Source organism: Leptopilina heterotoma, unplaced genomic scaffold, assembly GCF_015476425.1.
Source record: "Leptopilina heterotoma isolate Lh14 unplaced genomic scaffold, ASM1547642v1 Lhet_90, whole genome shotgun sequence".
NCBI classification, from domain to species: Eukaryota; Metazoa; Arthropoda; class Insecta; order Hymenoptera; family Figitidae; genus Leptopilina; species Leptopilina heterotoma.
The window spans coordinates 691,695-714,877 of record NW_025111194.1 but is presented as its reverse complement, the minus strand read 5'-3'; the positions used below and the strand labels follow the sequence as shown (position 1 = coordinate 714,877).

The window sequence follows — 23,183 nt, the reverse complement described above, 5'->3', positions numbered from 1 at the left end:
AGTCTTCAGGGAAAATTAAACTCGAGTATTATATGAATATTATTATTATTTCATTTGAACAAGTTTTCAACGCATTTCTTTTGCAAAAGCTTAAAATCGCTTCGTTAGCTCCCCCATGAACAGAAAATCCCTTTGTGCTTTTAAATCGAGATTAAGTCACCCGCACTGTAGTCGTCGTCGAGTCTCGAAAAACTTATTCTAATCTAGTTCTAATAGCCGCTCTAAAAGTTCCTAAATGTTCCTAAAAGTTCCTTCGAGGATTACGACGTTTCTTCTCTCTCTCTCTCTATTCAGGAAGAATCAATTCTTAACAATTATGCGTCTCTTTATTCATAATATGGACTCTAAACAACTTTTCTCTTTCTCTCTCTTGTTCTCCTTGCTCTCTCTTCCACTGTTCGTCACTCCTGCGACAGGAAACCGAAAAACTCGTAAAAATGGGAAATAAACTTTGCATCTTCATTCTTATGAAAGGCTAATACGGGATTAAAAAATATTATTATAATATATTAGAAGCAATCTTTCCCCACGAGAAAAAATAAAAATCACTAAAAATTTGAATGGAAAATGAATCGCATCTTTTACAGATGAGAAAATTTATAATCTTGTTTATTTCTCATGGTAGAATATAGAATTCCAAAAGGGAATTTCTTGAAAATTTGTTGATCTTGTTTTCCTTTAGTGACAAGTTGCTAATGATCTCTCTCGTTTGCCTTTCTAAAATTTGTATTAAAGTTTGTAGAAAAAAATTATAACACTATTTTCGAGTTTTTCAGGAACCTTCTTTGAAGATCTTTTTGCTTCCTTATATGGAGGAAGTATTTATAATATTAGGATTATTTTATGATTGCAAATGGACTATGGTCAGCATGATGATATAGAATGGTTCAGAATTTTTAGGAGCATAAAAGTATTTAAACTTTTATAAAAGTATTTAAAGTTTCATAAAAGTATTTAAATTTTCATGAAAGTATTTAAACTTTGCATAAAATAATAATTAATAATGATCAAGAAGCATAACAAGCAGAATTAGAAAAAGAATTATAAACAGCAACAAGTATAACTGATTGCTCCGAAAAAATATATACCAACCCCAAAAAGTAGTGTCCAAAAAGTACCCGAAATGGAAAATTAGAATTAGACCCTACGGGGTCTAATTCTAATTTTCCATTTCGATTATGATTTTGAGATGCAGCTTTGAGAACAACGCAAATATATATACCAAACCTCGATTCACAGCCTCCGGACTTGTGGCATATAAACCTCTCTTTACTACCTAAGGAAACATGCTATATAGTATTTTACTCTTTTGTATATATACTCCAAAGCAAAAAAAGAAGGAGAAATGCACCCACTTCGGCTACTTCCAATCCACGTGTGGTACGAGAGAGGTAGTTGAGGCTAAAAGTCTGTATCCGGCATTGAACAAGTAGAGAGGAAGGAGATGAAGAATCTCAAGAAACCGAACCAGGAAAGGGCCAGTCCGAGAAATAAGTATTCAATTCATACCGAAAAGGGCAGGACAATGAAAAAGAAAGATATAAAGAATTAACTCATTTATTTTTATTTAATTCTTCTCTTTCAATTCCACAATACCGCATGTGTGTGAGAGTGGGAAGACTTTATGTATATGTATATGGGAGGACCGTACTGAGTATTGTGCAATTTTCAATAGTCTTAAATTTCAATGTTTTTTCTTATTCTTGTTCTTTAGTTTTATGTATAAGTCTAGTTTGGTTCCGGATAAGCTAGATGTGATTCGGATTACGAAGGTCAGTTTTGCCTTATTGAAGTATTTTTTGCTGATGATTTTAACGTGGTCTTAATTCGTGTTATGCTGAACTGCTGAGTCTTGTGCTGAACTATTCTTTCTTGTGTTGAGCCATTTTCTCTTATGCTGCAACTATTCTCTTATGCTGTACTATTTTTTCTTATGATAAACAATTCTTTCTTATGCTACAACTATTTTTTCTTTTCCTAATCTTTCTTCTGTTGCAACTAATTTTTTTTATGCTGTAAACAATCTTTCTTATGCTGCAATCAATCTTTCTTATGCTGTAACCAATCTTTCTTATGCTGCAATCAATCTTTCTTATGCTACAACTAATCTTTTTTATTCTGCAACTATTTTTTCTTATGCTACATCTATTTTTGTTATGACAGTATTAAGATGTGTTATGCTAAACAATTCTTTCTTATTCCCCAACCATTTTTATTCTTAAGCTGAACTATTTTTTTCTCGTGCCATAATAATACAATGTAAACTCTGTTATTTCATTCTTTTCATGTTATTAAACTTTCCCCGTAAATTTGAATGAAAAAGTCAAATTAAAAATTAAAAAGTTTGCAAAAAGAGATTTAATAGAGATTTAATAATAACTTGAAGCATCTGAAAAAAAACTGAATAAAAAAAGTGCATTGAGACGTGAGAAATTCCATGAGCGTAAGAGAGGTAAGTATATTAACGGCAAACAATACATCTTCTTCTATGATGGGAATAATAGAAGGAAATAGCGCTTGAGTAAGATGATGATTTATGAGATTTGCAACCGTAGTAGCTGCTGAGTGAGCAACACTACTGTTAATATATGTGAGCTGCCTCAACAGCCAATGTAAATCTACACACACAACTGATTTACTTTCAGTGCTTCTAATTCCAAACCACAATTACAAAATTGACATTCAAACAGAAGTACATTTATATTTATAACCAATAAACGTTTTTAGTTTGCAATTTCTCTTCCTGTCATTTTTCACTCTATATATTATATAACGCACATTTCAACTCCCACGGTTCAAGATAACATATGAAATTCATTTCACTGTTTATTATCCCTTCGCATCGTGTATATAGTAAAATTCGTGTACAATCATAATTCAGATCCAATTTTTGAAAATACAAACAAAATTTAAAGATATTATTTATTTCTAGATCATTTTTTCCCCTTGTGTTTAAATACTTATTTTTACTACTTTGGATTATTTATTAATTTTATTTACTTATTTACTTTTAATTATTCCTTCAAGTGAATTTTATTTCGACATTCCCTTTGTCACTGAAAAATCGAACCTCCGCTGGGAATCGAACCATGAACTTTCTCTTTTTTGGTTACAAGTCGGGAAACTTTGACCACTAGACCACAATGCTTCTTTGTGAAAAGAATTTCAATTTAGAATCGTTTTCAGATAAAACATACCAAAGGGGGAAACTGACCACAAATTTCTTTTTTGATTTAATAAAAATAAAAGAAATCGTCTCAGTTTCGAACTAAAACAAAAGTTTAATTAAATTTTCCCATTTTATCTCAATGACGAATCGCAGACTTTTGTACTTATATAGGAGAGAAAAAAACCAACATTGGATTTGCAACTTCCGGACTTTAAGCCACCGGAAGGGCGAGCTTTTGAATGCCGCACTTGAATGCGATCAGTGAAATCAGTAGTGGTGTTTTTTTTCTTCTTTTCTCTATTTTTCCGTTTCCCAAGGAGAAAAATGCATCGTGTGGAGAAGAGAGTGAGAGAGAGAAAGAGAAAGAGGGGGATGAAGTGAGGAAGAGTCGAGGAAGAAGGCGAACGGTCCAGTGCATTTGTTCCCAGGCTTCAAACCGTTGCATCCGATAGTATCTCGGCAAGGATTTATCGTTTGGTAAATCATTTAGTCGCTGCCAAGTTTGCTGGCGGCAAGGGGAACGAAACCCAAAGCTGATGTACTCGTCTCTCTTCTTCGTTCTTCTCCCATTCTCGCTACTTCTTTCTCTTCCTTCTCTTTTCCTTCGTCTTCCTCTTCTCCTCCTTCTCTTTTTTCTTCTTCTTCTTCTTCTTTTTCTCCTTCGTTCTTCTTCTTTAAGTCCTTTTCCCCTCAGTTCTCATATACACCCCTTTTCGACTCTTTCACTCCACATAAATAAATATACAAACAAATAAATAAAAAACAACTTTACATTTACAAAACTAGTTTCAATTAGTTCCAAACAAGTTTAAAATTGGTTCAAATATTTCCAAACAAGTCTCAAAATTTCTTCAACAAGTATATCTTTGAACTACTTTGAAACTGCTTTGTTTGAATATCAAATAAGTTGCAAACTGTTTCGAATCAGTTACAAACTAGTTTAAGATAGTTTCGAACTAGTTTCAAACAGTTACAAACTAGTTTCAACCACTTACGAGTTAGTTACAAACAGTTATAAACTAGTTCCAAACGGTAACGAAATAGTTTCAAACAGTTATAAACTAGTTCCAAACGGTAACGAACTAGTTTCAAACAGTTATGAACTAGTTCCAAGCTGTTTCGAATAGTATTAAACAAGTTTGAACTGGTTTCGAAATAATAATAAACAAGTTCTCAACATGTTTTCGAACCAGTATTAAACAAGTCTGAACTGGTTTATAACTAGTAATAAACAAGTTCTCGAACTGGTTTCGAACCAGTGTTTCCAAACGGTTTAGAACTATAGTTTTAACGTTCGAATCGAAAAACAAAACGTTTAAACTAGTCGCAAATAAGAATTAAACTGTTTCAAACAGATGCTGAACAAGTTTGAAACTGTTTTAGATCGTTGACAAAGAATTTTTTTTAACTATTCTGAACTAGTGTGAAACATATTTGATAATATTTTGAACTAGTGTCAAATATGTAAAATAATAAATAGGTAAATATCAAAAATGAGTATCAGACAAGTTTCAAACTGCTTCAAACTTGTGTCGAACGTATTTCAAACTTGTCTCGAACTAATTAAGAAAATGTTGAAATGAACGATTACTGCGAGTGAATGTATTGTTTCAAACTGTTTCGAACATGAAACAAAAATTATGTAAAATCGTAATTGAAATTTTATTAGTAAAAGAAGAAAAAGATTTAATTTAATTATAAATTAGTTGATTATTAAAGAAGTGAAGTAATTATTTTATGGAGAAGTTTTTTTTCGAAAATGAGCGTGAGAGATTTTGTTGAAAATTTCCGGTCGAGGTGTCAAGAGCAATTATAGGATTTTCATTTTGAGTGGTCTCATATATAAGTATTTATAAAGACTGCAGAATTTATTTTTTGGGGTCCTAAGGAAAACATATTTTTTTCTTTTTTTGAAGATGAAAAAGTAGAAGAGACGATCATTCACAAAATATACAATAAGTGACTGACTTTTGCTGCAATCTGTATGGGATTTAAAGTGATTATACAATATGTTTGAGGAAGAAGAAAATTATACACAGTTTCCTCGTCGCCAGTGAGTTTGCGAAAGTGTCGATAAGTACCGGATGTGAGTGTGTGTCTCGATCATCTCAAGTGCCGCGTCTCTTCTATTATCCCTCTTTTCCTTTTTTTTCCGTATTTCTCGAATTTTTTTTTCTTTTTTTGTTTTTAAATTTCGAAACTCACCGAGACAAATTAATTTCCGTTTATTTTAGGCGCCGCTCATAAAAATCAGTGGTCTACGAACCACAACATAATAATTCTATATTATTTTTGATCCTAATCGAATATTAAATTTTTTTGGATCAATTGAGAACGATTTCATTTCTATAATTCTATTAACCGTTATTTTTTGTTTCTGCGATTTGGCAAAAAAAAAAAAAACCCGCAAATCTGCAAAATTCTCAATAAATTAAAAATACAATCCTTTCGCTATATAAGGAAGCAGAAAGAATGTATTTTTGTTTTAAATATTACATTTATGTATAAAATCAAAGGAAATTAAAATTACAAAAAATAAATAAAAGTATGAAGAATGGGAGAAATTTTGAATATGTACCCTTTTTTTTATTTGAAGTCTGCACATAGAGAAAGAGAGACGAGTTACATTTTTTGTCTTCATGCATAAAAAGAAGTTAAATAAAAAGATCTTTTTTATCTTTTCTTCTTTGTTTCTTTTTTTTTTGGTTAAAAATTCTTTTTAAAAAAACTTCGTTATATATATACTTTGTTTGCTCTCAATTGTCCCTTTAACTTCCGTAATTCGTTTATTCTTCATCTTCTCGACATTGTCAAAAAATTTGAATTTCTTAAACCCTTTTTAACACAGTGGGACAAAAATTTAACTTCATTTCCATCTTTATTTATATTGTTATTCAATAAAAGAAAATTTTTCATTCAACTTTCTATTATTAATTCTTTTATATATCAAACAATGTTTCTTTATAGAAATTTTACACGCGCGGCACTCTATATATATATGAATATTTCAAATTTTCTAAAAAAAACATAAATATTTTAACTATATTTTTAACTATAAATAATAATTGAAATAAAAATCCTAAATAAAAATAATAAAAATAAAACTGAAATTAATAATTGCTATACATTTTTTTACTAATTAACTTATGTAATAACTAATAAATATAAATTTTTATTAATTAACTAATGTTTTAACTAATAAATAACAAATTATTATTATTTTTCACAGCAAAATATGTATATTGTAAAAATGGTCCAGTGGGTAAGTGACGTGATTGTTAAATTTGCGTCCAAGGTTCGATTCCCGATATCGAAAAGTATCTTTTTCAAAAACATATTAAACGATAAAACGAAGTAATTAGAAAATTATTTGATTTTAAATTTAAAAAAAGTCTTTTTAAATAATAAATATTAGATTAAAAAAAATTTGAATGATAAATTATTAATGATTACAAATTATTATAATTATTATATTAACTAATACAATGAATTAAATTTCTTTTGTCGAAAATACTTTTGCATTTCAATACCATTGAAGAATGACCATTAACGCCTTTCAATGAGAGTAAAAATTTTAAAAAAAGAAAATAAAAACAAAACCCCGAAATTAAGCAGATAGGGGGGAGGGGGTAAGAAGGAAGAATAATACGATAAGAAAAAGGAGAAGAAGAAAAAGAAAAAGAAAAGGAAGAAAATAAAAAAGGGAAGAAATTATAAAGGGGTAAAAGGTGAAAGAAATACCATTTTGCCCGGGAGCGACGTGTTCACTAATTATGCAAAATAAATAAAGGCACGCGCACATTCTTACGCTTCTGCTCTTTCTCTCTCTCAGTAATATATAGATATATACGCATATTGTATATCTATATTGCGAAGCATAGGGGCGGCACTACCATGCATTTTGTAGGTACATTAGTAATCTGTACAGCGCCCCTACAGGTGGTGTCAGATACTACTTAAAATTATGCCTGCCGCGCCGTGGCAGCATGCTAGCCAGCCCTTATATATACAGTTTTCACTGAAAATTTAAATCTTATTGATAAAAATTGTTGTAAATACCTATTTATTTACTTTATTTAATAATAATAGTATCAATTGACAATAATAATAATTAATAATAATAAAATAAGAAATTTTTTTAAATGATAATTATTTTTAAGAAATCGGGTGTAAAAATGAGTGGAAATTGTTTAAAAAAAGAACACTTTTAAAAAATTTATTTATTGTTAAATTTAATAAATAATAAAATGTGAAAACTTATAATTCGGTAGATACCCAATTATAAGTTCTCACTATATTATTGTATTATATTGTCAGCCCTGCTTGCCAGTAATTTAGTTATGGCTGTTGACGTACAATAGTTGTAGATTTGACCAATCAGAATATGTGTATAAAAAATCCAGTTATTTTATTGGTCAAAACTGTTCCACCAATCATTTCTTTTCCCACCATCACCAGTTGCTCAGTGCAAATTTGCAAAACATTTAAATAACGGAAATAACTTTTCGGTAAGTATACATACCTTTTTAATTGTAAGATTTCTTTATTATAATTTTTTAAAAATATTATATCTTAATTTCTGTTTTTCAATAGCGGTTTAGAATTTTTTAATTTAAACAAATAAATAATTTTATTTTAGAATATTGCAATGGACCAAGACGGGGATGTCGACGATGATGAATCCTCGCAGGAATATTTTTCTTGCGCGGAAGAAGTCAGCGATGAGAGGAACGAAATTCCTGGTAGGTTTTTAATTATATTAATTGGGAAAATTCTCTGCACGCTCAAAAATTTGAAAGTGTTACGACTTTTTCTAAACATTAAAACAAAATATCACAGTTTTTAGTTAACTTTTTAATATTTTTCTGTAAAAAAATTTTGTTAGGGAGATTAATTTTAATATCAGTAAATTGAGAGGGAAATTGTTAAACTGAAACTTGTGATCACTCTGATAATAAACAGTTATCAGTTTTAAATTACTAATAATTATAATGGTAATAAATAAATAATAATAAATAATTTTTAAAATGTAAATAAAATAATAAATTTTTTTTCAAGATTCAACAACTTCCAAAAAGAGAAACTGGCAGGACTCTGAGGATTTGGAGATGGGGCCTGCCGCCAAGAGGAAGACTCCAATGGAGCATTGGGGGAATTCTCTGATTAAAGAAATTGCCGAATTCAGCAGCAGTGAGCGGTACCAAATAAAAAAAAACATTATGAAATACATGGCTGAAATGCGCCAAAAGCATTTGTAATTATTAATTACAATCTTTTATTTTTATAAATGTTTTTTGTCATCTCAGAATAGATTAAAAATAAAAAAATAATATTTCCATTATTATTTACAGCTTTATTTAATACAAACCTTTTTATATTATTATTTTTTAAATTATTTTTGACTATTTTTCAAATAATACGAATTTTTCGACATTCGAAAATGTAACTTATTTTGATTTTTATATTAACTACTATATACAAATCTTTAAAAATTTATTTTTGAATAATTTTTTAAATTAAGTTTTAAGAATATACAATTTAAAAGATTTTAAATGATTGAATTTTTTCAAAATGTAATTAAAAATAATTTTTTTCAATTATTTTATTACAATTGTTGACAATTGAATTTTAAAGAATTTTAATTAAAAATTTTATAAATAATTAAATTCTCAAAAATTTTAATGAATAATCTTTAAGTGATGATTCAATAAAAATGGAAATTAATGAAAATTAGGTCGCAAAATTAATATTAAAATAATTTTGAAAAAAGTAATTTTTTGAGTTACTTCGTTTAAATTTTTTAAAATTTATGCTCTCAATATTTTCGATATTTCTGAAAATTCGAATACATACACAAAATATCAAAATTTTTAGAATTTTTAATATGAAATTGTAAAACTATTTTCTTTCAAAGACAATAGTTGGCTGCGATTTTTCTTTTTATCCTACTAAATTCTTTTTCTCGATGTGAAAAAATCAACAATTTGAAATTAAAAAAGCAATTAAATCTCAATTTAAAGCGCACTTCACTGCATTTTTTTGCGTTGCTAGTGATTGCGATTTTAGACTTTGATGATATCTATTATGACTGCCTATTATTTTATATTCTATTGGACGTTATCTGCTTTTGACATTTTGATAATTTTGAAATGGATTTAAACGATTATCGTAATCACAATGCATCTTCATTTTCTTCGTACGACCTCTACGAATTTCTTCAGCACACGGGTCCAAATGACGTTTTCTTTTTTGTCGTCCTCATCATTCAATTTCGATCTTCCTCCATTCCAATTCATTACTGCAAAAACCAAAGAAATTTTCAATTTCTATTTATTCAATTAAAACATTTTTAATACTAGTCATTATTCGTCTTTCAAAAAAGGAAAATTTAAGAGAATTTTAATTGAACTTTTAAATCTAAAACTAAAGTACAAAAATGTAATTAATCCTTAATTCATTTTTAATATTGGAAGAAAAATTTCATAATTGATTCCTTGAAAAATGAGATTAGTGAATTTCTTTAAAAAAAACCAATAAATTCATTATTAAACTAGCGCGTAAAATAAATGAGAAAATGATATAAATAAGAATTAATTAGATTCGAAAATTTTCCAAAATTGTTTTTCGTGGCGACTTTTCATTTTTTTGGAACACTGCCTCAATGTAAATATTTTTTCGCCAATGTCGAATGTTTTGTTTTTTATCTTTGTAGGAGAATTTTGATTTTGTTCTAGCGATGGAAATGTCATGAATGAAGGTTTTTCATTGGACGTGCAAATAATTTTGAAAAAATTCAATTTTTTGTTAATATACTGACCATAATCCACGATGCGATGTTTTCAATAAATGCGAACAAATCGTTTCAAAGCGATGGGGGTCACCAAATGCATTTGGAGTTGAATTGTAATTAAATATTCCACTATCTTTTCTAAAATGTAAAAAAAATAAACTAATTTAAAGAAGAATTGGAAGAAAACTAGTAAAATAATTTACATTTATTGGAGCTGACCGATTGTTATGAGTGACGGACTATCCATTAGAAATGGCTGTTAAAGATGGTGCATGGATATCCTTTGACACTTGCCAATCATTACTACTGGCCGCCAATAGTCTATCAACTTTTCCTTTTTGATTATGTTTCAGAGAGGTGCTGTGATGAGTTTTATTATTATTTGGGAAGCGATCACTTCTTGTATTATACCGCTTGACTGAATGATTTACTCCATTATGAACATTTTTGGAAATTGGCGTAAAACTATTTCTATTTGAGTTGAACAACGACAATTCTTTTAAATTTATTCCAGATATGATGATTATGATTTCTCTTGTATTTTTTCGGTTGTAATGGATCAGTAAAAATGGAATTCTTTTGACCATTAGTCTGATGACCATTAGTTTCTTGTGACGATGGACTATTAATTGATTGATTGATGAATTCCTTGTGTTTTGAAGTATTGTCAAAACCATTTTGCGTGACAATACCGGAAGTTGTGTGTTTTGCGAGTTCATCGGTGCTATTTGTTGAAACTGTGTCAAGAAACTTTTCGACGTTAATATTCTATTCAATTTTATGTTTTGATTACTATTTTTGTGATTGTGACTCTCGGGTTCTAACGCCACAAATATGGACCCATGTCCACTATTTGTTCGGACTGAAGACATACCGGGGACAATTTTAAACGTCATAGCCACGCCTGCAAAAAAGAATGATTAATGTAATGAGAAAGACAAAGTAATTGGTAGTTAATAAATCTACAGTTCATTTTAATACTTACTGCTTATTGGTTCCTAATCTTCTCTTATGGTAACTAATGTAGTGATCACGTGCTTGTTGTTCCACCGTACTGCCAGTATGATGCATTACGCTTCCATTTAAAAGGCGATTTAAATGAGTAGACCATTTATTGATGCAGTGATTGATAATCATCAGCAGAAATTTGTTGCTGATTACATCTCGATGGTTCTTGCATGTCACCCATTCGAAGTCAATTTTTCGTAGCAGCACGTTTTTTAATTTATAGGATACTTCTCGCTGGAAGCACATCAATGGTAATTCCCGGAAGCATGTTGAAGTTGCTTGGATGAAACCTCTTTCAAAATAGTTCATAGCGGTGTTCGTCAGAACATCTCCTTCTACTGTTTCGAAAAAACTCTTTTGGCATTCAGCACAATCCGAAGGGCAATGCTTGGAGAGTAATTGTTTTGCGAAAGTAAGCGCTACTTTCTTGTTAATTTGAAAAGAGAAGCAATGTCTTCTGTTCGTCGCTCTTTTAGGATTGTGACGTGGTTCATCATTTTCAAATAAACCCTCATTAATTTCCTCAATTTCTTTTTCGCTGCTGAAAATAAGGCTTTGCAAAGCAAAAAGACCTTTCCCGTAATCTGGCAGACAATTTGACCCCACAGAATGGTAAGAAATTAAATTATTAATTAGTAAAGTTTTAAATACGCCATCTGCTTGATAGCAATTTAACTTTACAAAACGACCACTGTGATTTCGCATGCATCCAAAAAAATTTTCCAGTGCATCCTGATTTAATAGTCCCAGCTTCAAATACTCGAAGCCAAGATTTTTCACTCTCGCCCAAACTATCTCCAATGCGTCCAAGATTTTCGGCCATGCATTTAAGCATGGAGGATTCGGTAATGGTTTTTTGGATGTCATGTCTACATATCGCATATTTTTTAGCGTTTGTTTCGCTGTATTCCAAAATTGAATGTGGACGCTATCGTCAGTTAGTACACCTCTCAGTGGCTTTTCTGGGTTTAACTCTTGTCCGTTCACAGAGTCAAAAAGTTGGTCTCTAAACAGTGCATAATTTGCAGCATGTCTGTCTTCTTCTTTCATCTCTAAAGTACCGGTGGATGTATTTACAATTGCTGTGAAAAAAATTAAATTTGTTAAAAAAATTTATCATGTCTATAAATAAATAAATAAAGTTACGAAACAAACAAAGAAATTAAATTAACGATTCGAAACAATTATACGTGCATATTATACGAAAAAAATTAGTTAGAAAATCCAATTATTCAAAAACATGTTTATTATAGATATATTTGAAAAATTTGATTGTGATTAAAAATTATTCATTAATCATTTTTTAAAGATTTGTTAATAACTAGTTATTTTTCGCACTATGAAATTCGAAATAAGCTGCATTGTATTCTAAAAAATGTGTTAATTCGTTTTAATATCTGGAAGACAAGACGAAAAAGTAAAAATTTTTGAAAATAACCTAAAAAAGGTTCAATTTTTATCATTTCTCTAACAAAAAAAGTTTTCCTGTTATTTTCCTGTCTTTGCTGACAAAAATGTTTTTTCTTGACATTTCCCTAATAACAAATTTCTTTTCTTAACATTTTTCTGACTTTACTGACATATGGTCACCCTGTATTACAATTAATTTTGTACTAAAAATTTGAAAAACTAATTGTGAGCATTAAAAATACTATTCATGTTTATTTCTAAGTCATAATGGAACAAATTTCCTAACTGAAATGAAACAATTTTCTGGTTTACCAGGTCATTTTCAATTTCCCTGACATTTACAGGTTTTTCAGATATTGTAGACACTCTGTCCGTAGTATATTTAATATAAAAATAAAAATTTACCTTTTTTCAGCAAACAGAGATTAATAAAAGAGGACATTGATTGGCTCAAGACGTTGACGGCATATGAAACTTTCATCTTCTTTATTAATTTCGGATTAATGTGTTCGTCGGTTAGTTTAGGGAGAAATCTGTCCATACTGTCCGAATTCCTGTCCATTTCATACGCCACCTCAAAAGTTTTCCAGGAAATAAATTTTCTGGATACAGTTGTGTCTCTTTCTGAGTCTTTGAAGTCTACCTCTAAATTTTTATCCAGCAAATTATTTCTGTCGCTTTTTGCGACATGAGGAGGGTCAAACATAAAACACATTTTACTGTTTTCTAAAGTTAACTCCACTGGGCGACCTACAAAAAAAAATTTTTAATTATTGAAGCGTATATATGTGTAAGCAGGAAGTTTAGAAACTTTTGATATAACAATAAATAAAAAAATTAACAGTTTTGCAAAATTTTAATTTCTTTACAAGTATTGCGATAAACAATTTGTTCCTTTAGAAATATACGCAGGGCTCGAAACAGTGAAAGTATTTAAAAATACGGACTTTACGGACCAAAACTTAGAAACTACGGACCATTTACGGACCAACTGAAAAAATTGAATCAGGCTGAATCAAATAAGAGAACATTTTACTTAAAACTAGAAATTCAATTTTCCATAACTATAAAACATGAAGAAATCGATAACTCATCAAGTCATCGATTTCTTCATGTTTTATAATAATTAATAATAACTATTAATCAAATAATTTATAATAATTAAAATTATTATCAATTCAATTATTATTTTAAGGAATTTCTATCTGAAATTCTTCTTTATATCGATTATTTTTAATAATTTGCGAAAAAGTTCTTGACAATATTCAAATTCTAATATTCAATTTTACGATATTTTAATTACTCGAAAATTCTTTAATTAAATAAATATTAGAAAATAAAAACTTAAAATATTTCCAAAATAAATTCAATTATTTTCAAAAAAAATAAATTACAAAATTCAATTACTTTTTTAAATTCACGCTATATTGCTTTTAATATTCAATTATCTAAAATTTTAAATAAAGTTCATTTTTATGAAATGAAAATCAATTTTTATTAGAAAATTCTACTAGAATTCAATTATTTAAATACAAATAAAATGCAAATAAATAATTTATTGAATAATTGAATTCTGCATTGAATTTTATTATTTATAAAAATATTTGAATTCTTGCGAAGAATTTTATTAAAATTTTCAAAAATAATTTAATTCTTGTAAAAAATTAACAAGAATTCAATTATTTAAAAAAATTTTAATAAAATTCTTAGCATAAATTAAAAATAATAAAATTCTTCTCAGGTATTCAATTACTTTCAGAAATTTTAATAAAATTTTTCGCAAGAATTAAAATATTTTCGTAAAATAATAAAAATCTTTGCAGAGATTCAATTATTTTGAAAAGTCTTAATAAAATTCTTCGCAAGAATTCAATTATTTTTAAAAATATCAAAATTATAGCAGGAATTCAAACATTTCAAAATGTTTTGATAACACTTTTTTGGTAGAAATTCAATTATTTTTAAGACAATTTGAAAAAAAAAATTTTATTCAAAATTTTAAAAATAATTGAATATTATTACTTAAAAAAATTATTGAATTTCGGAGAAGAATTTTAATATCTCTAAAGATAATTTAAATTTTGTCGAGAATTGTTAAAAATTTTTTAACATAATTGAATTTCTGCAATCATTTGCAATTTCTCTAAAATTCTCAAAATTATATCGTACAATTTACGAACTTTTCATCCTTTTTGAATAAAATTACGGATATTACAGACCTTTTTTCAAAAAAACGGACTTTTACGGACTTAAAGCAAAGTTACGGACTTTTCCAGGATTTACGGACCTACTTCGAGCCCTGATAATATAGATATTATACTTTTAATTCTAACTTTTTTCTTTTTCAAAAAATAAGTATTAAATTTTATTTTTACTGAAAATTCCAAAAAATGTTGGGAATAATTTTTAATTAAATTAAACATAAAATTATTACCTGGATCAACACCTTTTTTTAAACATTTCGTTTCGTGCTGATTTCTTAGTTCCTTCAAAGCTTTGCGATTAGCGGCTCCTTGATCACAAATTAGCAGGATTATATTTAATTCGGTTTGAGAAACAGCTCTGACATTTTCTTTAATGCATTTTGTTAACTGTTCCCATTTAGTACCAGAGTTAACATGGTAATAGGAAATTGGCATCTTAGTACCACTTTTCACACCACGTACCATAAAAACTAAAATGTGGTCTGCAAATTTGCTGGTTCTCTTGTCCCCAAAGTCCTCAAAACCAATTAACTTGTCCTGCTTGTGATCGTAATGGACAAAAGGCTGTACGCTGAATTCGTCCCAAAGTAATGCCATAACTTTCTCCCGGTCATCAGACATTTGCATAACTGATTGTTCAACTTCTTTAAAAACATTTTTATTTATGCCAGTATGAAGATGAACCTTATTTAAATGTCTTCTTAAGGTTCTGGCAGATGGCATTATGAAAATAGATCTAAGGAAAGTGTAGCACTTCTTAGATATCTTCAAAATTGCACTACACATTGTTTTCTGCTCTTCGCTGTATTTTCGATGTTTTTCATCCTTTCCAGCATTATCCAGCTGCATCTGTAAAAATTCCAGCTGCGTTGATGTTAATTTCTTAGCACTAGATGGCAACTCTTCCTTAGCTTCCTTTAGTTTACGTGTAGTGCTAAAATTAGAATAAAAGTATGTCAAACAATTACAAATTTAAAAAAATACATGAATATTCCCTAAAAATCATATGAAATAATTTTAATACTAAAGAAATTTTCATTCATTTAATTTTATCAATCAAAATTTTTATAAAAAGAATTTTTAAACAGAAATTTTCTACACATTTCATAAAACTCGATCAATTAGAAGTTGAAACAAATGAGTATAGGAAATATTCATGTGCATCTTAATACTATTGAAAATTTATATTTAATTTGTATAGATAATATATACTTATATACAAATCCCCCTTTTTTTAAATATTTTAAATTGAACACTTTTTCAAAATCAAATCAAACACTAAAAAAATTCAATTTTGGAGAAATTACAATAAATAATTGCAGAAATTCAACTATTTAAAAAAATAAAATTCTTCTTATAAAATTCAACTATGTACAAAATTTGAAAAAAAATTTTGTAAAAATCCCAATTATCTTTATAAGTAACAAAATTCTTCTCCAAAGTTTAATTATTTTCCTAAATATATCAAAAAAATTCTTGTCCTAATATCAATTATTATCAAAAATAAAATGCATTTTTCTAATTTCAATGATTTTAAATTATTTTAATAAAATTTCCCAAAAAAAATTCAATTATTTAAAAAAAAATTAATAAAATTGTATGCAAACATTTAATTATTTTCATAAATAATAAAAATTTCACAGGAATTCAATTATTATTTTTATAAATAATACATTTTTTAAGGAATTCAATTATTTTTATAAAAAATAATTTAAAATTCTAGAAAATAATAATTGAATTAAAATGATGAAAATAATTTTGATGAAGTTACAGTAACAATATTCTTATAATAATATAAAATAATGAATTTATTACTTGGTCTTCTTTAATTATTATATCCAAAAGTAAGATTAAAAAAGCAGGAATTTCGCAAATATTTTTCTTCTGTTTTTAAAACAAAATAATAATTTTGTTAAACAAATTTTTATTTATAAACCAAAATAATGCAAAATAAATAATTGCATTATTATTAACTTTTTTTATAATTTTTCTTTTCAAATATTTTCAATTATAAAAATTAATATATTGAAAATCATCGAATTGTTGCAAAGAATTTTATCAAAAAATTTGATGATAATAGAATTCCTTCAAAGAATTTTATTATTTAGGAAAATAACTGAATTCTCACAAAGAATTTTATTAAAATTCTTTAAAATCCTTATTAAATTCTTTTGAAGAATTTCTTTGAATTTTTTTTAAACTAATGGAGCTTCTTTAATAATTTTAATTGAAAATTTTGAAAGCAATTGAATTTTATGAAGAAGAATTTTATTAAAAGTGAATTGAAAATAATTGAATTCATCTGAGGAATTCAATTAAAATTGTTTTAAAAATCATTGGATTTTTGTAAAGATTTTACTATTGAAAAAAATAAATGAATATTGTTTAGAAAGATTTTACTATTTATAAAAAATAATTAAAATGTTTCGCGAGATTTTTAAACATTTTAAGAAATAATTAAATTGTTATGAAGAATTTTATAGAAATATTTTTAAATAATGGAATTTTTTCGAGAAATTCAATTAAAGTTGTTTCGAAAATAATGGCATTTCTTTAAAGAATTTTATTAAAATTATGTATATTTAAAATCATTGAATTCATCACAAGAAATTAATTACTTTTTGGAAAATAATTGGATTCTTTAAATTTTTTGACGAATATATTTAAAAATTGCATTAAAAGTAATTTAATTTTTATATAGAATTTTTTTTAAAAATATTTTGAGAATAATTGAATTATTTTTAGAGAATTTTAAATTCTTGTTGAAATTGCATTTTATGGAAATTTTTGAAAATAATTAAATTCTTTCATGTAATTTTATTTAATTTTGATAAAAAATAATTTAATTCTTGTAAAGAATTTTATTATTTATAAAAATAATTGAATTTTCAAAGGATTTATTAAAATTTTAGAAAATATGAACAGTAATAATTAATTTTGTACTTAATAAGTGAATTTTTTTATATTTTGATTATGAAATTATTTAAAAAATTTATATTTGAAGATTAAAAATATTTGTAATTTGCATAAGAATAATAAATTGAATATCACGTTCCGCACGTAAAATTTTCTATTAATAAATATACAATTTGTCTAAAGATAACAAAAACGAAAATTTAAATAGAAGATAACTTTAGAGTGTGAGGGACAGAAAAAGTGAATGAATGAAAGAATGAAAGAACATTCAAATTAATATAGTTAATTTTTGAACAATTAAAAATTATTTTTCAACTTTTCTAAAACTTTATTTTAAACCTTTTGAAATATCTATATTAATAATATTAGTAATATTAATTTAATATTCTAAAATTTAAAAACTAGTTACTTATTTTATAAATTATTGTAGAGATTGTAGAGAAACGAATTAATGTTAATACAAAATAATAATTAAAATTTTTTTTAAGAAAAACAGAATTTTATTTACTTACTTTATTTAATACTAAAAAATTAATTTTTGTTCTAATTAATTCAAATATAAAGAAACAAAATTTATAAATTGATTTTTTTTACTATTTCATAGGATGTGAGATTTTTTCTCTTTTATATTTTTTCTACGAATTTTATTAAATCAGTGACTTAAACAAAATTTAAGAATTCCATGAACATGGAAAAATTAAAAAAACATAAAAATTCACGGTAATTTCCCTGTCTACCGATCCAGTGGTCATCCGGTATTTTAAATGTAAATAAATAAATCCATAAGTTTTATATTCTTAATCAACAACCCCTGTTTATTTTGTTGTTCAATTATTTACACAATTCAAGACTCATACCTTTTTAATTTTAAGACAGCACGAAAATGTTTTCGTCGGATGTCTCTAGAGATGTTATGAATATTCTGCGCAACAGGCGTTAACACAACATTCTTTTTTTTCCCTAGAAACATGCGTTTTCGTTTAGACTTTACTACTTTTGGAACTTTTCTGGTTGTTGAAGTAGCACCAAAATGGTTTGGTTCATTGCTCGCCAGATCTTCATTTACAGCCAAAGTTGAATTTAAATTCGATGGTGGTGTACACATAGATACTGATTTCCGTACTTCATTCTGATTTTGACTGCTGCTGATATTTAAAGAATGGGAAAAAGCCGGAGATACAGTCACTGGAACTGGATTTTCGAAAATATTTTTTTCCTTTGGTGATACTTCAAATAACGTAGTCGCTAAACATAAGTAGCTGTTTTCATTTAAATCTTCATTGGAAGGTTCCAAATTTTCACCTTCGGGATCACAAGCCATCTCAACACTTTCCTGTTCTTCAAGAATAGGTAAATGTAGTGTTGGTATCGCAGAATCTTTTAATCTTTTGAATTTACTCTTAAATTCAATAAAATCCTCTTCAGCGAAATGTTTGGAACAAATGACATACTGTTTACGAAGTACATCAAGAGGAAGATTGTCCAGAGATGGATTGTTTACGACTTCGAGCCATCGCTTCACCCTATTTAAATCGTTTGGCAGTGTGTGCCCAGGATTGCGAGCACCTTTAGTACAATTTCTTACAATGCACTTTCCCCGCATTGCGACAATTCTATAAAAGAAAAAGTTTGAATTATTAACAAATGGAAATTTCTTTACGTCATTATTACTTCTAGTTTAAAAATAATAAATTTCTCTAAAATTAAAAACTTCTACTGCTTACACTGTAAAAAAACTTAAAGAAATTTTATCAGTAAAATCCCTTTTTCTGGAAAAATACTATTTTTAAAATGTTTCCCCAAAAAAGCAATTTTTACTTTTATCGAATCAATTAATATTTCTATTTTTAATATAGCAAAATCACTTTTTCAGACTTCGCACACAATAATTAAGTTTGAAACGTATAAAAAAAGCTTATTCAAACTAAAAAAAGTAACTATCGAAAAATTAAACTTGACATATTTTTTATTTTCCTCACTTTTTCCTAATTTTTTTTTTAATTAATTAATCCTAATTTTTTTTTAAATTTTTTTTTCCTAATTTACGGAGTGTCTATTTGGCCCGTCACCCCACTTCCATACATTTCAAGACGGGCCAAATAAAAAAAGTAGTTTATTTGGCCCGTCAGATAACAAATTAGCTGTAATTAATAACAATAGATTATTATTATTATTACTATTTTTACAAATAGATTAATTTAATCACCAGGTACTATTTTTTACATGAATTTGACAGGTAATGTAAAACTCAATTAGTTTAAAAATCTACTATTGCAATACAATTTCACCAAAGAATGTAATATTATTTATAAACAAAATTTTGATAAAATTCTACGTGAGAATTCAATTATTTTCATAAATAAATAAATTTTTCGCAAGAGTTCAATTATTTTTATAAATAAAAAAATTATTTTCAGAAATTCAGTTATTTTAAAAAATTTAAATAAAATCCTTCTCAAACATTGAATTATTTTTATAAATATTAAAATTTTCACAGCAATTATAACTTTAGAAAAATTTTTATAAAGTCCTTTGGAAGAATTCATAAACAAAATTTTAGGAAATAATTAAATTAAAAAAAATCGCACAAATCCAAGACTTTCTCATTTTTTTATGAGAATTTAAAAATTGTATACTTAGGAAATTTTCATTATTGTAAAAATAATATTTTAATTTTTATATTTTTAAAAAGTTAAATTTTAGAATAATTACAGTTAAAGTGAGAAAAAGTGAAATTATTGAAAAAGTAAATGTAAGTATTTAAATGTTTATTTAACTATGAATAAAAATTAGCCTTTTCAAGAAAAGCAATTGAAATTTTTTTTAGTTACATTCCCGTAAATAATTTTAAAAAATGAAATTAACTTTCCAATTAATTGGAAATTTTGTCAAATTCCATTGAATTATAATTTATATTTTAAAGAATTTTATTGTTTACTTTTAAAAATTATTTTTAAATATAATTTATAATATTATGTACTAAATATGTTATTATAATTTGCATCTTTACTTTGAGGTTAAAATATATAAACATTACCTGTCAAATTTATGTGAAAAATAGTACCTGGTGATTAAATTAATCTATTTGCAAAAATAGTAATAATAATAATCTATTGTTATTAATTACAGCTAATTTGTTACCTGACGGGACAAATAAACTACTTTTTTTATTTGGCCCGTCTTGAAATGTATGGAATTGAAATTTGAAAATATTGAAAAACACTGAATTGAGAAAAGTTTTTAAAAATAATTAAATTGTACAAAAAATTCTATTTTTTAAGAAATTTTAAGAAAATACTAGGTATTATTGAAAATAGTTAAATCATTTTAAAGAATTTTATTGTAATTTTTGAGAATATTGTTTTTTGATTTCTAGTATTTGCGAATTTAAAGTAATGGAAGTTCTTAAAAAAAAATTGATATACAATGTATTTACATAACCTCATTGAATATATCAATTTTACAGATTTAAAAAAAATATTATGGATTTTATACTTTAGTTAAACACTTACCTAGAATCACTTCAAAAATAATTTATTTCTTCCAATTTCTTCAGACCACGGAACTCATCTTTTACTTTTTAAACAGAAGAAAAAAACAAGAAAACAGCAAAAACACAACAAAACACCAGCAAACAGATTTAACAGATTATTTACACACGAGAATCTGACGAGAATATTCACGATAAATAAAATACAAGAGTGGAAACATGTTAACACTTTCGTATAATCGCGCTACTTGAGCCACCAGCGCCTCTGCAGTTGATGACGATAACTTCGTTATTAGTGTAACGAAATAAGACAGTGGCGTGCCCCCACTGTGTTGCGAAGCTCGCTCACACGCGATTTTAGGACCTACAATTACCGATCTCTCACGCGGTAGGCAAAATTTGTCTTGCCCCACCTTTTTCAGATCTCTTGCAAATTGTGCCTCAGCGAGCACTCAAAAAAATGGACCAAAAATTGAGAAAATAAAATTTAAAAAAGAAACATGCAGAAAAGACGTAAACCAGTGGAAGAAGGTTGAAAGAAATTAAAAAAGAAACTTCCTGCTACCAATAATAGTGCGAAACTACTGCGAGAAATTAAAAAATTAAATCATAAACAAAAAATAATAATTATAGTAGTAATAATAATATTTACACAGTTTTTCTAAGGACAATAACTGTTTAAAACTAGTTCTTAACAGCGTTTGTAACTATTTCGTAACTGTCTAAAACCAGTTTGTAACTATTTAAAACTAGTTCGTAACTGTCTGAAACAAGTTTGTAAAAAGTTTAAAACTAGTTCGTAACTATTGTAAACTAGTTCATAACGGTTTGAAACTAGCTCGTAACTATTGTAAACTCGTTCATAACTGTTTTAAACTAGTTCATAACTGTTTGAATTTAGTTTGTAACCATTTGAAACTAGTTCGTAACTGTCTGAATCAAGTTTGTAACTATTGTAAACTAGTTCATAACTGTTTGAAACTATTTTGTAACTATTGTAAACTAGTTCATAACGGATTGAAACTAGTTCGTAATTATTGTAAACTAGTTCATAACGGTTTGAAACTAGTTCGTAACTATTGTAAATTAGTTCATAACTACACGGAGAAAAAAATGCTGTTGAATCAATGACATATGGGTTTGATTCATTGAATAGTGTCATAACGGGCTGCCTAACGTATATGCTGTTGTTTTGAAAGCACCGATTATAATGATTCGATAGTATCACTTTCTTTGAAACAAAAGCATATTTCTCAAATTGACAGCATACTATGTTAATTCGAAGGTGAATCCTTTTGAATCAATAAACAAAATTTTTTAATTTAACAGTATATGCTTTTGAGTCAATGACTATAACTTTTAAATTTAAAAGCATCATTTTTATGATTCAAAAATTTGTACTCTTAATTTTTTTAGTTGTTGCTATCGATTGAATAACACCATACTGTTAATTCAATTCTTTTATGTGGTTAAATATATACCAACGATAAATTGAAAAAAGGGAATTTTTGTTCACATGTTTTTTATATACTATAATTAATTCTCACACCTTTAACACAACACTTTTTATACACATCTTTTTTTCAATTTTTCACACTAACATATACATCTTTATTATTATTTTCATTTTTTCCAACGGCTAAACACACACACACATACACATTCAAACACACTTATCTTTTTTAGTCAGAAAAATAGGCTATTCCCAAGCGGTCACCCATCCGTTTAGTAACCGCGACCAACGACGCTTAACTTCCGTGATAGACGAGAACCGCCGCGCTGCAATGTAATACATCCGCTTCTCAACGTTGGGCACTTACTTTGTGGTTAAATACCGTGCTCGAGATTTTTCGCGTATATAAGGGAATTTATATAGGGAATTTATATTTAACTAGTCATTAATTAATTAAAAGAATTTAAATAATACTTTTTTATATTGGAATCTCAAAAACGACAGGTTTAATAAACATATAAATATATGTGGGTAAGTATTTCAATAAATTTAGTACCTGTCAATGTCTCAAAACATAGTGTTCTTATTTTTATAGCATATGCTATAGGCAGTCCGCAATAGCACCACTCATTGAAACGAAAGCATATGCTTTCGTTTTCAGAGCGCGCTTCTTTAGAGCAAACAATTTTTCATTTGATTTAAATTTAGACGCATTTTCTTCAAATTTATCTATTAGATGCTTC

General features: G+C 27.0%; 1 protein-coding gene across 1 annotated transcript; it reads right to left on the bottom strand.

Annotated features, from left to right (window-relative positions):
- Positions 1-9,929: 9,929 nt before the first annotated feature.
- On the bottom strand, positions 9,930-21,291 carry LOC122511904. Its single transcript, XM_043627472.1, has 6 exons — positions 21,010-21,291; positions 18,355-19,110; positions 14,812-15,515; positions 12,783-13,127; positions 10,945-12,049; positions 9,930-10,863 (listed from the first exon to the last, which is right to left on the bottom strand). The coding sequence occupies exons 2-6, from the start codon at positions 19,098-19,100 to the stop codon at positions 10,845-10,847; spliced, it is 2,919 nt and encodes a 972-aa protein (XP_043483407.1). The 5' UTR covers positions 19,101-19,110; positions 21,010-21,291; the 3' UTR covers positions 9,930-10,844.
- Between the last annotated feature and the right edge of the window lie 1,892 nt (positions 21,292-23,183).